At 24.9% G+C, this 17399-nt stretch overlaps 1 protein-coding gene across 17 annotated transcripts in view; it reads right to left on the bottom strand.

The window, feature by feature from the left end:
• Nucleotides 1–17399, bottom strand: part of Sap47 (Synapse-associated protein 47kD) — a 299408-nt gene that overhangs the window by 22113 nt on the left and 259896 nt on the right. For 16 of the 17 annotated variants that reach the window (XR_012717945.1, XR_012717944.1, XM_075290558.1 and 13 more), the window contains one exon: nt 14652–14954. The exons of the other annotated variant lie outside the window; for it this stretch is intronic. Coding sequence is in view for 14 of the 16 variants with exons in the window: in XM_075290558.1 (XP_075146673.1) it covers nt 14652–14954 (303 nt within the window). In the remaining 2 variants the exon portion in view is untranslated. The remainder of the gene's footprint in view (nt 1–14651; nt 14955–17399) is intronic. 17 annotated transcript variants of the gene reach the window in all.

Here is a 17399-nt window from a genome sequence, read left to right as displayed (position 1 = left end):
TTATTTCGATAACTTTAAATTTATTTTATAATGGATAATTGGCGGTCGCCGTCGTAGACAAAAATTAACAGTCAGTCGCCGCCGATAAATATGGGTCGGCATCACGGTTGCCACAGTTGGTAGAATTCTACCAAAAATGGTAGCTTTTTTACTATTTGGTAGATTGGTAGAATTCTTGATATTTTGGTATATATTGCATAAAAATTTTGACAAAATTTTCTATAGAAAAAAAATTTAACAAAATTTTGTATAGAAAAAATTTTGTAAAATTACCTATAGAAATAAAATTTTGACTAAATTTTCTATAGAAAAAAAATTGACAAAATTTTCTATAGAAAAAAAATTTGACAAAATTTTCTATAGAAAAAATGTTGACAAAATTTTCTATAGAAAAAATTTGACCAAATTTTCTATAGAAACAAAAAAATTTACAAAATTTTCCATAGAAAAAAATTTTACAAAATTTTCTAAAGAAATAAAATTTTGACAAAATTTTCTATAGAAAAAAAAATTTGACAAAATTTTCTATAGAAAAAAATTTTACAAATTTTTCTAAAGAATTAAAAGTTTTACAAAACTTTCTATAGAAAAAAATTTTGACAAAATTTCCCTTAGGAAAAAATTTCGACAAAATTTTATATAGAAATAAAATTTTTACAAAATTTTCTATAGAAAAAAATTTTGACAAAATTTTCTATAGCAAAAATTTTGACATTTTCTATGGACAAAAAATTTGTTAACATTTTCTATAGAAATAAAATTTTGACAAAATTTTCTATAGGAAAAAAAATTTACAAAATTTTCTATAGAAAAAAAAATTTACAAAATTTTCTAAAGAAATAAAATTTTGACGAAATTTCCTATAGAAACAAAAAAAATTGACAAAATTTTCTATACAAAAAAAAACATTCTAAAGAAATAAAAGTTTTGCAAAACTTTCTATAGAAAAATTTTTTGACAAAATTTTCTATAGGAAAAAATTTGGACAAAATTTTCTAAAGAAATACAATTTTTACAAAAGTTTCTATAGCAAAAAATTTTGACAAAATTTTCTATAGTAAAAAAATTTGACAAAACTTTCTATAGAAAAAAAAATTTGACAAATTTTCTATAGAAATAAAATTTTGACAAAATTTTCTATAGAAAAAAATGTTGACGAAATTTTCTACAGAAATAAAATTTTGACAAAATTTTCTATAGAAAAAAATTTTACAAAATTTTCTATAGGAAAAAAAATTTACAAAATTTTCTAGAAAAAAAATTTTACAAAATTTTCTAAAGAAATAAAATGTTGACAAAATTTCCTATAGAAAAAAAATTTTGACAAAATTTTCTATAGAAAAAAATTTCTAAAGAAATAAAAGTTTTACAAAACTTTATATAGAAAAAATTTTTGACAAAATTTTCTATAGGAAAAAATTTGGACAACATTTTCTATAGAAATACAATTTTTACAAAAGTTTCTATAGCAAAAAATTTAGACAAAATTTTCTAAAGAAAAAAAATGTTGACATTTTCTATAGAAAAAATTTGACAAATTCTCTATAGAAAAAAAAAAAATTATAGAAAAAATTTGGGCAACATTTTCTATAGAAAAAAAAATTTTGACAAAATTTCTATAGGAAAATTTTTTGACAAAATTTTCTATAGAAAAAAATTTTGACAAAGTTTTCTCTAGAAACAAATTTAGACAAAATTTTCTATAGAAACAAATTTTGCCAACATTTTCTATAGAAAAAAAAGTTGACAAAATTTTCTATAGAAAAAAAATTTTGACAAATTTTCTATAGAAATAAAATTTTGACGAAATTTTTTATAGAAAAAAATTTTGACAAAATTTTCTATAGAAATAAAATTTTGACAAAATTTTCTATAGAAAAAAATTTTACAAAATTTTCTAAAGAAATAAAAGTTTTACAAAACTTTCTAATGAAAAAAAAATTGACAAAATTTTCCTTAGGAAAAAATTTCGACAAAATTTTCTATAGAAATAAAATTTTTACAAAATTTTCTATAGAATAAATGTTTGACAAAATGTTCTATAGAAAAAATTTTGACAACAATTTCTATAGAAAAAATTTTGACAAAATTTTCTATGGACAAAACATTTGTTAACATTTTCTATAGAAAAAAAAAATTGACAAAATTTTCCTTAGGAAAAAATTTCGACAAAATTTTCTATAGAAAAAAAAATTTGGCAAAATTTTCTATAGAAATTAAATTTTGACAAAATTTTCTATAGAAATAAAATTTTGAAAAATTATCTATAGAAATAAAATTTTGACAAAATTGTCTATAGAAAAAATTTTGACAAAATTTTCTATAGAAAAAAATGTTGACAAAACTTTCTATAGAAAAAAAATGTTACAAAATTTTCTATAGGAAAAAATTTTGACAAAATTTTGTATAGAAATCAAATTTTGACAAACCTTTCTATAGAAAAAAATTTTGACAAAATTTTCTATAGAAATAAATGTTGACAAAAATTTCTGTAAAAACAAATTTTGAAAAATTTTCTATAGAAAAAAAATTTTGAAAAAATTTTCTATAGGAAAAAAATTGGACAAAATTTTCTATAGAAATAAAATTTTTACAAAATTTTCTATAGAAATTTTAATAAAATTTTCTATAGAAAAAAAGATTTTGACAACATTTTCTATAGGAAAAAATTTGGACAAAATTTTCTATAGAAATAAAATTTTTACAAAATTTTCTATAGAAAAAAATTTTGAAAAAATTTTCTATAGAAAAAAAAAAATTTTATACAAAAACATTTTGGCAAAATTTTCTATAGAAAAAAAATTTGACAAAATTTCTATAGGAACAATTTTTGACAAAATTTTCTATAAAACTAAAATTTTGACAAAATTTTCTATAGAAAAAAATTTGGACAAAATTTTCTATAAAAAAAATGTTGGCAAAATTTTCTACAGAAAAAATGTTGACAAAACTTTCTATAAAAAAAAAATTGACAAAATTTTCCATAGGAAAAAAGTTGGACAAAATTTTGTATAGAAATAAAATTTTGACAAAACTTTCTATAGAAAAAAATTTTGACAACATTTTCTATAGAAAAAAATGTTGACAAAATTTTAACAAAATTTTCTATAGAAACATTTTTCTGAGATAAACATGATTTGTAAACCAGCTGAAAATAATAATAAATACTTAAAATTTTTTGTTTGAAACAATTACTTCAGAATCGTTTAACATTGAACGAGAAAACTTTATAAATAAATATATTTGATTAATTTTTTCATGTGAACAAAAGAAATTATTATCAATGTAATGATGATATTTACTTTGTTTTGTTTTGTAGGTGTGAATGGGGTTAAGTAAGGTGTCAGTGTAAGTATGTAAAGTTGTGGTGTAGGTGCAGTACTATTATTTGAATTACATCTGAGGTTGACAAAATTTGTCCATAAGTTGGAAAAAAAGTATATTTTTTCTTTGCTAGGAAAACATTTCCTAGGAGTTATGTTTTGATCTAGGAGACAAATTGATATACTTTGATATAGAGTTAGCTTTTCGATATTGGAGATTTGCATTGTTCTGCATCGTCATCATCACCACCAACACACCATTTTCATTCATTTTTCAACATTATCAACGTTTGTTTTGTAACTTCGTCAATCTTTTCATTTCTAAGTTTTAATTTTCGAATATTAGTAGTACCTCTATATATATATATGTATAATATATGTTTAGTTGTTTTGTTTTGTAGTTGATTTTTAGTAGATTATTTTTGTTGTTGTTGTTGTTTACTCTGGATTTTGTTGTCGTTACTTTCTATACAAAAAATCATACTGTTTTTCTCTATATATATAATAAATATGTTTTATGTTGTATATATTTAGTAATCGGGGATTTGCATTTATTTTTTGTTGTTGTTGTTTGTTTTGTTTTTCTTCTGACGATTTTTATTTAGTAATTAAATGTAAAAGCTGTTTTTTGTTTTATTCATTAGTTTACGTTTTTTTTTCGATACCAAATAAAAGAAAAAAGAGAAAAAATAGAAGAAAAAAAGAGAAAAATATACAACATTTACAGGGTTGTATTTTCAGAATTTTTCTATTGAGAATTGATTTAATTTGGATTGATTGTATATAAATGAAAAAAATAGGAGGTGGTTTTGAAAATATTTTCACTATTTGTTTTTTTATTATTCAAATTGAGTTTATGTATGGTAAGATTGAAAAGGAAAAACAAAATCATATACACAAGAAAACAATATTAAATGTTCTAAAGAAATTAAGATTAAAAATATTAAAAAAGTATGTAAATGTAATTTTTTTTATCGGCAGTATCAGAAGTTTAGGAAAATATTATTTGGTTAGGTGTGATTACAAGAATATCCATGGATAATTCAAAAAATCTAGAATTCTTTAGTATTGTGAAGATTTGGCTAAATTCCAGCGTTTATTTTTAAAATTTTATTATGTTAAAATATTAAATACTATGGCTAGTGGCTTTGATAAATTACAAACATATTAGTTATGTGTTTCTACTCAAATATCGCTAAAACGAACTAAATTTAAATTTATGATTCAGCTGCAATCACCATATACAAACTTCCAATAAATAGTTTTAACATTAGAATGAATTAGTTTCCCTTAAATAAATTTTAAATCTTCTTAAAAATACTATACAATACGAAAAAATAAATACTGACGAGAGCATTAAAATAAGTAACCCAGCAAAAACTCCTATTACCAGGTACCCAGCAAAAACTGGGTAAGCACTAGTGATTCTGATATCAAGATATGATTTTGAGTACCGTTATTAATAGAAAGAATAACTTTTTGCCAACACAGGTAAGTTATTATTTTTAAATCCCAGGTAATACTGCAAGTAGTAACTTTTTGATTACCGGTATTACTGAAAGAATCACTGGTGCTTACCCAGTTTTTGCTGGGAAGTTGTAAACTAAAAATCAATAAAAGTAAAAGCAAGGCAACATTCCCTTGACATTCCAATTAAGAGAGTTGTAGAAAAGAGAAATTCTATTAGGCGAAGTTCTTCTATAATACGAACTTAGTGAATAACCGTGTATTTCCCCAGAAATAATGACGATCCTACTGCGGTTCGAACTATGAGAATAGGTTCCAGAAGATTTGATTATTTCTACATCCAGTCAGGTGAGCAAGTTCAAAAGAGAGTTATGTAGGAACGAAAAAATGTATTCAACTTCTAAGAGAGTTGTAGAAAGGACTCATTCTCGTAGGTGAAGTTTTCCTACAATACGAACTAAGCGAACAAGAGCAAGGAGATATGGCAGGAGAGTCTCCAGAAATATTGACAATCGTCCTGATAGGAAGCCACTGGAGCAATTTGGATTATTTCTGCGTCTCCCACCCAGGTGAACACGTTCAAAGAAGAGTTGTACAGTAATGAAAAAATGTATTCATTGCCCAAGAGAGTTGTAGAAGGAGAGATTCTCCAGGCAAAGGTGACGCTCTCTTTATATTCGAACCATGCGAATAAGCGAAAGTTGTAGAAATAAGAAATTATCTTAGGTAAAGTTCTCGTAGAATCCGAACTAAAAGAATATCAAGGAAGGAGATATTGTGGCAGATTCCCTATAAATAATAACGATCCTCTTACTGTCCCAAGCATACAAACAAGTTCCAAGGCATGTGTTAGGAATAGTGGCTTTCCAGCATGGATTATTTCTACATCCAGCCCGGTAAAAAAGTTAAACGGAGAGTTTTATATAAATATATGTATATAAAGAAACTTATTCAACTCCTAGATTAGGTTAGGTGGCAGTCCGATTTACCAGGCTCACTTAGACTATTCAGTCCATTGTGATATCACATTGGTGAACTTCTCTCTTATCACTCAGTACTGCCCGATTCCATGTTAAGCTCAATGACAAGGGACCTCCTCTTTATAGCCGAGTCCGAACAGCGTTCCACATTGCAATGGAACCACTTAGAGAAGCTTTGAAACCCTCAGAAATGTCACCAGCATAATCCACCGCTGAAAAACTTTTTGGTGTTCGGTCGAAGCAGGAATCGAACTCACGACCTTGTGTATGCAAGGCGGGCATGCTATCCATTGCACCACGGTGGCTTCCTAAGAGAGTTGTAGAAGGAGAATTTCTTTTAGGTGAAAAAAACTAAGGTAAGGAGATATTCTCTTGTCCTGCAGTATAGGAAATTGCCCCCAAATTGGGGATATTTTTTTTTTTTACGAAATTTTTGACTTGGGGACTCGGTGTTTTGGTAGAGAATTTTAATAAATTTGAGGATTTTTATGTACATTGTTCTTATTTCGAAATCAGTTCAGTATAAATCGGGGCTACGTGAAATTCATTTTATTTCTCCATTATTAAAAAAGAAGCACAGCGATACGTCAAAATTTAAAAGAGAAATTTTTGCTCCTCTTTATGTCGCGGTATTCAAATTGTATTCAAATGGTATTTGGTCTATTCAAATAGTATTTGGTTTAGAAACGGACACAGGATTTAATTACGGGGACCCAAGCTCTAATTGATAATTTTACTGAGTTTGACATGCGTGGGTTCAAACCAAAGACCAAAAAGTTTCCATACAGTAGTTCATTCTTACTATTTTTGGGAATCGTACAAAAATTTTCATTTGTTTTAGTTCATATTGAACTTATGTGTACGGTAATCGAACTTTATACTCACGTTTAGTTCATAAAATATTTGAGACATACTTAAAAAAAGTAAGATTTCATTAAGCTGTGGAAAATTTCGATAAAAATAATAAAATTTAACTATAAGCAAAAAATTTTTTCCAATAAAAATAAGTTAAATTTAGCGTTAGTTTAACTACGGAATTTTTTTTCTGTGTATGGTGGCCGAACCTATTACATTTTCATTTCTTGGGCATTTGGAAGACGATTGCCGCTCTTCTGGTTTTGTGTTAATAAATTTTGATCTTATTGCAGACCGCAAGATTCTATGATAAGAATTTTATGTTGTTTTTAATTATTACTGATTTCCTACAGCAGATACTATTTCTTTATTAAAAAAAAAAAAAACTTCTCAAAAATTTATTGGGCAATTTTGTGAGGAATTTTAATTTAATTTGGTGACCTTTGGGTCGAAAGCGACTCAATTTAGGGACAAGAGGCAGCAAAATACTGGTAACACTGCATCCTGTATTCCGAAGAAGCTTCAAGGCAGGTGGTAGGAAAACATTTTATTATAAGTTAACTAAATTTTAATATGTTTAATTTATTATACATAACAGTATTATATCCATTATTTGTTCACCAATTGGACGTATACTGATACAAATAATGTCTAATTTATTATAAATTTAGTTTTATTTATCTTATTTTATTTGGTAGAATATAGGACCGTTTATATTAATTTAGGACTTAAGATTTTTATTTAATAAATTGGTTTCTATTTTATTTTATTATTCAAATGAAAGAAATTTTAATTAAATTTAAATAAATTAAATTTCTTCAAATGAAAGTAGCTTTAAATCAATTTAAATAAATTAAATATATTATTTTAGTTTGAGTTTAGTGTGGTAGAATATTTTTTTGAATGAGTCTAATTTACATTATTAATTTAATTAATTTAATATTTATATTTTTATTTATATTTATATTTATATTTATATTTATATTCATATTTATATTTATATTTATATTTATATTCATATTTATATTTATATTTATATTTATATTTATATTTACATTTATATTTATATTTATATTTATATTTATATTTATATTTATATTTATATTTATATTCATATTTATATTTATATTTATATTTATATTTATATTTATATTTATATTTATATTTATATTTATATTTATATTTATATTTATATTTATATTTATATTTATATTTATATTTATATTTATATTTATATTTATATTTATATTTATATTTATATTTATATTTATATTTATATTTATATTTATATTTATATTTATATTTATATTTATATTTATATTTATATTTATATTTATATTTATATTTATATTTATATTTATATTTATATTTATATTTATATTTATATTTATATTTATATTTATATTTATATTTATATTTATATTTATATTTATATTTATATTTATATTTATATTTATATTTATATTTATATTTATATTTATATTTATATTTATATTTATATTTATATTTATATTTATATTTATATTTATATTTATATTTATATTTATATTTATATTTATATTTATATTTATATTTATATTTATATTTATATTTATATTTATATTTATATTTATATTTATATTTATATTTATATTTATATTTATATTTATATTTATATTTATATTTATATTTATATTTATATTTATATTTATATTTATATTTATATTTATATTTATATTTATATTTATATTTATATTTATATTTATATTTATATTTATATTTATATTTATATTTATATTTATATTTATATTTATATTTATATTTATATTTATATTTATATTTATATTTATATTTATATTTATATTTATATTTATATTTATATTTATATTTATATTTATATTTATATTTATATTTATATTTATATTTATATTTATATTTATATTTATATTTATATTTATATTTATATTTATATTTATATTTATATTTATATTTATATTTATATTTATATTTATATTTATATTTATATTTATATTTATATTTATATTTATATTTATATTTATATTTATATTTATATTTATATTTATATTTATATTTATATTTATATTTATATTTATATTTATATTTATATTTATATTTATATTTATATTTATATTTATATTTATATTTATATTTATATTTATATTTATATTTATATTTATATTTATATTTATATTTATATTTATATTTATATTTATATTTATATTTATATTTATATTTATATTTATATTTATATTTATATTTATATTTATATTTATATTTATATTTATATTTATATTTATATTTATATTTATATTTATATTTATATTTATATTTATATTTATATTTATATTTATATTTATATTTATATTTATATTTATATTTATATTTATATTTATATTTATATTTATATTTATATTTATATTTATATTTATATTTATATTTATATTTATATTTATATTTATATTTATATTTATATTTATATTTATATTTATATTTATATTTATATTTATATTTATATTTATATTTATATTTATATTTATATTTATATTTATATTTATATTTATATTTATATTTATATTTATATTTATATTTATATTTATATTTATATTTATATTTATATTTATATTTATATTTATATTTATATTTATATTTATATTTATATTTATATTTATATTTATATTTATATTTATATTTATATTTATATTTATATTTATATTTATATTTATATTTATATTTATATTTATATTTATATTTATATTTATATTTATATTTATATTTATATTTATATTTATATTTATATTTATATTTATATTTATATTTATATTTATATTTATATTTATATTTATATTTAAGTTTAAGTTTAAGTTTATTTTAATTTATTTTGTTTTAATTACATTTGATTATTGAATTCATTAATTAAATAAAATGAAACAATTATTGCCTTTTAAATGTTTATTTATCTCAAATTATTCAATTTATTGTAATTTCAATGTAATTACAATTAACTTAGTTTTATTCATTCATTTTGTATAAACAATTTAGTTTTATTGTTTTTTTTTTTTATATTTTTAATATTTTCTTTATTTTTGGTTGGAATTGTTGTTTTAATTTTAGCATATCAAGAGTTCTTAAAATATTAAAACAATTTAGTTTTATTGTTTTTTTTTATTAATATTTTTTATTTTTATTTTAATATTTTCTTTATTTTTGGTTGGAATTGTTGTTTTAATTTTAGCATATCAAGAGTTCTTAAAATATTAAATAAACTTTGATACACTTAAAATATCTTTATGTTTAATATCGATATTCCTGAACAATCACACCATACCAATTGTTATTCCAAAAAAATATTTTCCATACCTGTTGCCTGTGGTAAATGTTTCAATTCATTATTTTTTGTTTATTATTATTGCTAATTACAAATTAAATGAAGGAAAAAAGGTATTTATTTATATGTAAAAGAAACGTGCAAATATTTACTAAAAAAAAAATATTAATTCTAAAAATTGTTGTAGTTTTATTAATAATTATTAATTTTTGAGATATTAAATTACAACAGTTTTGTTATGAGATTTAAATGGTTTTGCAATTGAAATGACAAATGTTGCTTTTGTTGATGGTGATGAAGTTGTTGCATTGTTGTTGGCCATTAAAATGAATGACGTATATGAGAGAAAGAGATACAGAGACGTGGTAATTATTTATTTATTTTTTTTGTTCTTAACATTTCTTTTGTTTTAATTGAATTTGAATTAACACTAATCTGTCTGCCATTTTTTTGGTTTCATTGTTATAGCTGGCGTTTACAGCAAATGGCATATCATGGAGTATTTGGAAAAATCAAATAAATAAAATTCTATGTAAATATTTGTATGGAAAAAATTAAAATATGTGTAACATAACTAAAAGAGAATGGAGAAACAATTGCAAAAAAAATTAAAAACAAATAACAAGAAAAAATATAATACAATAAAATCGTTTTAGACCCTATATTAATCTGATAATGCATTAATAAGATTAATATTATTTTTTGAAAAGTTTGTTGGGTATTATATTTCTTCACCGAACAGTCAGTCATTCTACCAAAAAAATGAAATTGAGAAACAATTGCAAAAAAAAAAAAACAATAAAAACAAATAACCAGACCAAATATTAATACAATAAAATCGTTTTAGACCCAATATTAATCTGATAATGCATTAATAAGATTAATGTTATTTTTGAAAAAGTTTGTTGGGTATTATATTTCTTCACCGAACAGTCAGTCATTCCACCTAAAAATTGTTGCATCAAACCGATGAAAATGTTCTTGTATTAGACTTAAGATTTCCTTCTATTTTGTCAACGTCGTAAAGGTTTTGTTCATAACATCAAAGAGGAGAAAATACAAGAGTACGAAATTGTGAAGCGAAACTGCGTCAGTAGGTGGCAGTCATGAGGAAAATTTCTCTAATATCATACAGTTTTTGGCGGCGTTTCTTTTAAATATCATATAGTTTGCGTCGGCGTCACCCAGTTCAGTCCTCTGCCGGCTTTACGTAAGGAAACTTGGATTTTGAATTTATGATATTATTTCGTTGGCTCAATATGAAGCTTTTGTACTAGTGTTGTGGTCCAGTTATATAAAGTACGCACAAAAAAAAAATAAAATATGAATTTGTACATAAGTTCGTACATTTTTATAAATGTATGGAATTTTTCATAAAAAATGTGTACACTTACATAATATATTGTTTTCATAAATACTTGTTATGACATTTTGAATTTTTTAATAATACGTAGAGACGGTTTCATAAAATTAATGAAATTTTACTTAATATATCAAAAATACAGGTTTTCTCTTAGCGTGAGAGAACCACAACATAGAGTTACTCTCATATGTATACAATACAATCATATAATACGAGACAAACACCGAAACGTAACGTTTTGAAGGCAACACGTGATTTTGTTGTGTTTTAGTTTTTCAGTACAGTTTGTGTCGCCGTCTGGATTCGAAGATTTTTTATTGCTTTAGAAAAAATTGACGAAAAACAATATTAACTGGAAGCGTTGGAAACTTGGATTTAGAATTTATGAATTTATTTCGTTGGCTCAATATGAAGCTTTTGTACTAGTGTTGTGGTCCAGTTATATAAAGTACACACAAAAAAATGAAAAATAAAATATGAATTTGTACATAAATTTGTAAATTTTTCTAAATTTATGGAATTTTTCATAAAAAATGTGTACACTTACATAATATATTGTTTTCATAAATACTTGTTATGAAATTATGAATTTTTTAATAATATGTAGAGACGGTTTCATAAAATTAATGAAATTTTACTTAATATATCAAAAATACTGGTTTTCTCTTAGCGTGAGAGAACCACAACATAGAGTTACTCTCATATGTATACAATACAATCATATAATACGAGACAAAAATCGAAACGTAACGTTTTGAAGGCAACACGTGATTTTGTTGTGTTTAAGCTTTTCAGTACAGTTTGAGTCGCCGTCGCGATTCGAAGATTTTTTATTGCTTTAGAAAAAATTGACGAAAAAACAATATTAACTGGAAGCGTGGGTGCTGATGTTTATTGATAAGAGAAAATATTATAAAACTATGTTCTTTACTGGCTGGCAAATTGGTTCATACACTTTGACCAATTATGCAGGCATTAACAATCAGGGGAAACAATTTAAAAGAAAAGTTACATATAATGCATGACGTTTTTAGTATATATTATGTAAAAGTACATATTTTTCAATGACAAAAATATGTATATTTCGTTTATAATATTACAAATTACATTCATATTATGTACACATTCATAGTCAATGAAAACATGTATTTTTATACCCTCCACCATAGGATTGGGGGTATATTAACTTTGTCATTCCGGTTGTAACACATCGAAATATTGATCTAAGACCCCATAAAGTATATATATTCGGGGTCGTGGTGAAATTCTGAGTCGATCTGAGCATGTCCGTCCGTCCGTCTGTCCGTCTATTGAAATCACGCTAACTTCCGAACGAAACAAGCTATCGATTTGAAACTTGGCACAAGTAGTTGTTATTGATGTAGGTCGGGTGGTATTGCAAATAGGCCATATCGGTCCACTTTTACGTATAGCCCCCATATAAACGGACCCCCAAATTTGGCTTGCGAGGCCTCTAAGAGAAGCAAATTTCATCCGATCCGGCTGAAATTTGGTACATGATGTTAGTATATGGTCTCTAACAACCATGCAAAAATTGGTCCACATCGGTCCATAATTATATATAGCCCCCATATAAACCGATCCCCCGATTTGGCTTGCGGAGCCTCTAAGAGAAGCAAATTTCATCCGATCCGGCTGAAATTTGGTACATGATGTTAGTATATGGTCTCTAACAACCATGCAAAAATTGGACCACATCGGTCCATAATTACATATAGCCCCCATATACCAATCCCCCGATTTGGCTTGCAGAGCCTCTAAGAGAAACAAATTTCATCCGATCTGGCTGAAATTTGGTACATGATGTTAGTATATGGTCTCTAATGACCATGCAAAAATTGGTCCGTATCGGTCCATAATTATATATAGCCTCCATATAAACCGATCACCAGATTTGACCTCCGGAGCCTCGTGGAAGACCAAAATTCATTTGATTCATTTGAAATTTGGTACGTGGTGTTAATATATGGCCTCAAACACCCATGCAATAATTGGTCGATATCGGTCCAGAATTATATATAGGCGCCATATAAACCGATACCCAGATTTGACCTCCCGAGCATCTAGGAAGAGCAAAATTCTTCCCATTCGGTTGAAATTTGGTACGTGATATTAGTATATGGTCTCTAATGACCATGCCAAAATTGGTCCATATCGGTCCATAATTATATATAGCTCCAATTATATATAGCCCCCATATAAACCGATCCCCCGATTTGGCTTGCGAGGCCTCTAAGAGAAGCAAATTTCATCCGATCCGGCTGAAATTTGGTACATGGTGTTAGTATATGGCCTCAAATACCCATGTAAAAATTGGTCGATATCGGTCTATAATTATATATAGGCCCCATATAAACCGATCCCCAGATTTGACCTCCGGAGCATCTTGGAAGAGCAAAATTCTTCCCATTCGGTTGAAATTTGGTACGTGATGTTAGTATATGGTATCCAACAACCATGCAGGAATTGGTTCCTATCAGTCCATAATTATAAATAGCTCCCATATAAACCGATCGGTGCCTTTTGGAAAAGCAAAATTCATCCGATCTGGTTGAAATTTGGTACGTGGTGGTAGTATATGATATTTAACAACCATGCCAAAAGTGGTCCATATCAGTCCATAATCATTTATAGCCCCATATAAACCGATCCCGAGTTTTGGAGCCTCTTGGAGGAGCAAATTTCATCCGAGGGAGTTGAAATTTGTGGATGACAGTCTTTCGTAGAGGTTTCTACGCAATCCATGGTGGAGGGTACATAAGATTCGGCCTGGCCGAACTTACGGCCGTATATACTTGTTTATTTTATGAATTGTTTTCATATAATTTATGAATCCCGTGTTTGCAAAATTTTTGTGACTATTATTCATAAAATAAATGTATTATTTTTTTGTGTGTAATTATTGGTCGAATATAATTTTAGAGCTAGATTTCTATGCCAAAAAAAAATTATGGACGGTTTTAAGGGGGAATCCTGGAAGGAAATGGGCCGACCAATAAAATTATAAATTTTATGTCTGTCCTCCCAATACACAGTGCTATTTAAAATAATTGGCTGTTAAAAACAATTTCATTGTGTATAATTAGACCGGAAAATAATAAACATACTAATAATAAAAAACAAAACCATTTTAACCAAAACTCTAAAAACAATTCAAACACAGAAAATATATCTTATAAAGGGAAAACAAACAACTAACACATATTAATTATTAAAGCATAATAATAAAATAAATTCATAAAAAAAAAACATGAAAATCAAATTAAAATTTTATTAAAAGTTAAATAAGATAATGAAAACAAAATCATAATTCTTACCATCATTACTCAAGACATTCGAAGATGATTGTAATTCTTGGGTCATACTATCGATACCGAGTTTGCGCATGCCATCTTTTATTTCTTCCAAATCACTTTCTGTGGTTGTTTGGAAGGCATCGGAAACAAACTCAGACTCCGAGGTGGATTCTAAACGTATAGCCTTTTGAGGCTCTTTGGTAATGCACGAATTGCTAGAAATTTCTGACTTCGAGGCATCATTTTTAGATGATGATGTTTGATTTGATTTCATTTGAGATTTATCATTGGAAGTAGAAGTTTCTCCGGATTTGGAAACTTTGACTAAGTTGACATATATTTTAAATATTCATATTTCAAGATATTTTTTTTCGTTGTTGAAGGTAGTTGGTTTTGGGTTTTGTTGTGTGATAGTGTTTTATTGGGGTCGTGTGTATTTTTTGTTTTCAATTTCATTTCATTTATTTAAATACGAAATAAATTAAAGAAAACAAAATAAAATATCAAAGAATCCAAAATTAAACATGAAAATAAAAAACAAAAGAAAAAAAATGGATTACGAAAATTATAAATTAAAAATTAAAAAAACAAAATAAATAGAAAAAAATATATTTTTTACATAAAACTTAAAATCTACAAAAAGGTGCATGGTTGTTTAATTAAAGACCAAGTTTTAAGAGAAAAGAAGATAATCCAAAAGTAAAATCAGAAAACTAGAATACTTAGCTGAAGAGTTAAAAGTAAACAAGGAAACCACAAAACAAAACAGGATAATGAGCAAAAAAGAAAAATTTGTTTCCAAAAAAGAGCTAAACAGAAAACGTAACATTATTTTCTTGTATGAAAACTTGAACGCATATCTTCATTTTTTTTTGTTCTTTGCTCACAAATCAGTGTTATTTCAGAGTCTAAATAAGTTAAGATAAATTTTAAGATGTGAAAAGGAAATTTTACACAGAGAGAGAGAGAGAGAAATAGTTCGAGAGAGTTAATACGAGAGAGAGGGAGATAGCGTAAGGGAGGAGGGAGCGTGTATGTGCTATAACTCAATAATTACAGTGCTCGCGTATAAAGTTTTGGAAACTCAAAATAAGCCATAAGGTCTTAACATATATAAGTGTTGTAGTCTCCCTCTCTCTGAGGTGGTATTGTAGAAAGAGACCGTAATATAAACAGAGAGCGAGAGCGATTAAAAGAGAATTATCACAAACCAAAAATAAGGAAGTAAAACTATAAGCGTCGAGTACTGTGATAAAAATGTTCTGTTACTATTTTTTTTAAAATTTCTTTTATTTTTTTTTTGTAAGTTTGTGAAAAAGAGTGGTGATACTTGAATTTGAGAGTGTGTTTGTTCTGTTATTAGATTTAGATTTTAAATTTTAAACTTCATTAGCTGCAGTTAATTAGCAATTGTATACGTATGAAATATACAAAAAAAAAAATAAAAAAACAATAAAAAAAACATAAATAAAAGAAATTCTGTGGAGAAAGGAGAGAATCGAAATGGTGGACTTAGAGAACGCCAGATCTATAGATATCACGGGCTGATAATATTGGCTGGTAATATTGGTGACATTTCTGGCTAAATCATAATTTTCCTATAAAACAAGTAAGGAAAGTCTAAAGTCGGGCGGGACCGACTATATTATACCTTGTACCACTTTGTAGATCTAAATTTTCCATACTATATCACACTAAGCAATGGCGATTTTACAAGGAAAATGTTGGTATTTTGATCATTTTAGTCGAAATCAATAAAACATATATATGGGAGCTATATCAAAATCTGAACCGATTTCAACCAAATTTGGCACGCATAGCTACAATGCTAATTCTACTCCCTGTGCAAAATTGCAACTAAATCGGAGTTAAAAATTGGCCTCTGTGGTCATATGAGTGTAAATCGGGCGAAAGCTATATATGGGAGCTATATCTAAATCTGAACCGATTTCAACCAAATTTGGCACGCATAGTTACAATTCTAATTCTACTCCCTGTGCAAAATTTCAATTAAATCGAAGTAAAAGATTGGCCACAGTGGTCATATGAGTGTAAATCGGGCGAACGATATATATGGGAGCTATATCTAAATCTGAACCGATTTCAATAAAATTTGGCACACTTGACTATAGTACGAATTACTCTTCTTGTGCAAAATTTTAAGCAAATTAGGGTAAAACTGTGGCTTTTGGGGCCATATAAGTTCATATCGGGCGAAATATATATATGGGAGCTATATCTAAATCTGAACCGATTTCTTCCAAAATCAATAGAGTTCTATTCTGAGCCAAAACACATACTTGTGCCTAATTTGAAGTCGATTGGAGTACAACGGCGACCTAGACTTTCATTACAAAAATGTGTTCACGGACAGACGGACATGGCTATATCGACTCAGGAGCCCACCCTGACCATTTTTGCCAAAGACACCATGTGTCTATCTCGTCTCCTTCTGGGTGTTGCAAACATATGCACTAACTTATAATACCCTGTTCCACAGTGTGGTATAAAAAAAAAACCTTATTCTGCTAGGCTGAATTAAAGTTTTCCTATAGAAAACCATATTCAGCCATGCTGAATTAAAGTTTTCCTATAAAACAACCTTAATCAGCCAGGCTGAATTAAAGTTTTCCTATAGAAAACCTTATTCAGCCAGGCTGAATTGAAGTTTTCATATAGAAAACCTTATTCACCCAAACTGAATTAAGGTTTTCCTATAGAAAACCTTATTCAGCGGCTGAATTAAAGTTTTCCTAAAGAAAACCTTAT

This window comes from Haematobia irritans, chromosome 1 (genome assembly GCF_050003625.1).
Source record: "Haematobia irritans isolate KBUSLIRL chromosome 1, ASM5000362v1, whole genome shotgun sequence".
Taxonomy (NCBI): Eukaryota; Metazoa; Arthropoda; class Insecta; order Diptera; family Muscidae; genus Haematobia; species Haematobia irritans.
Note: the sequence above shows the minus strand (reverse complement) of the source record. Positions and strands in the feature narration are given on the sequence as shown.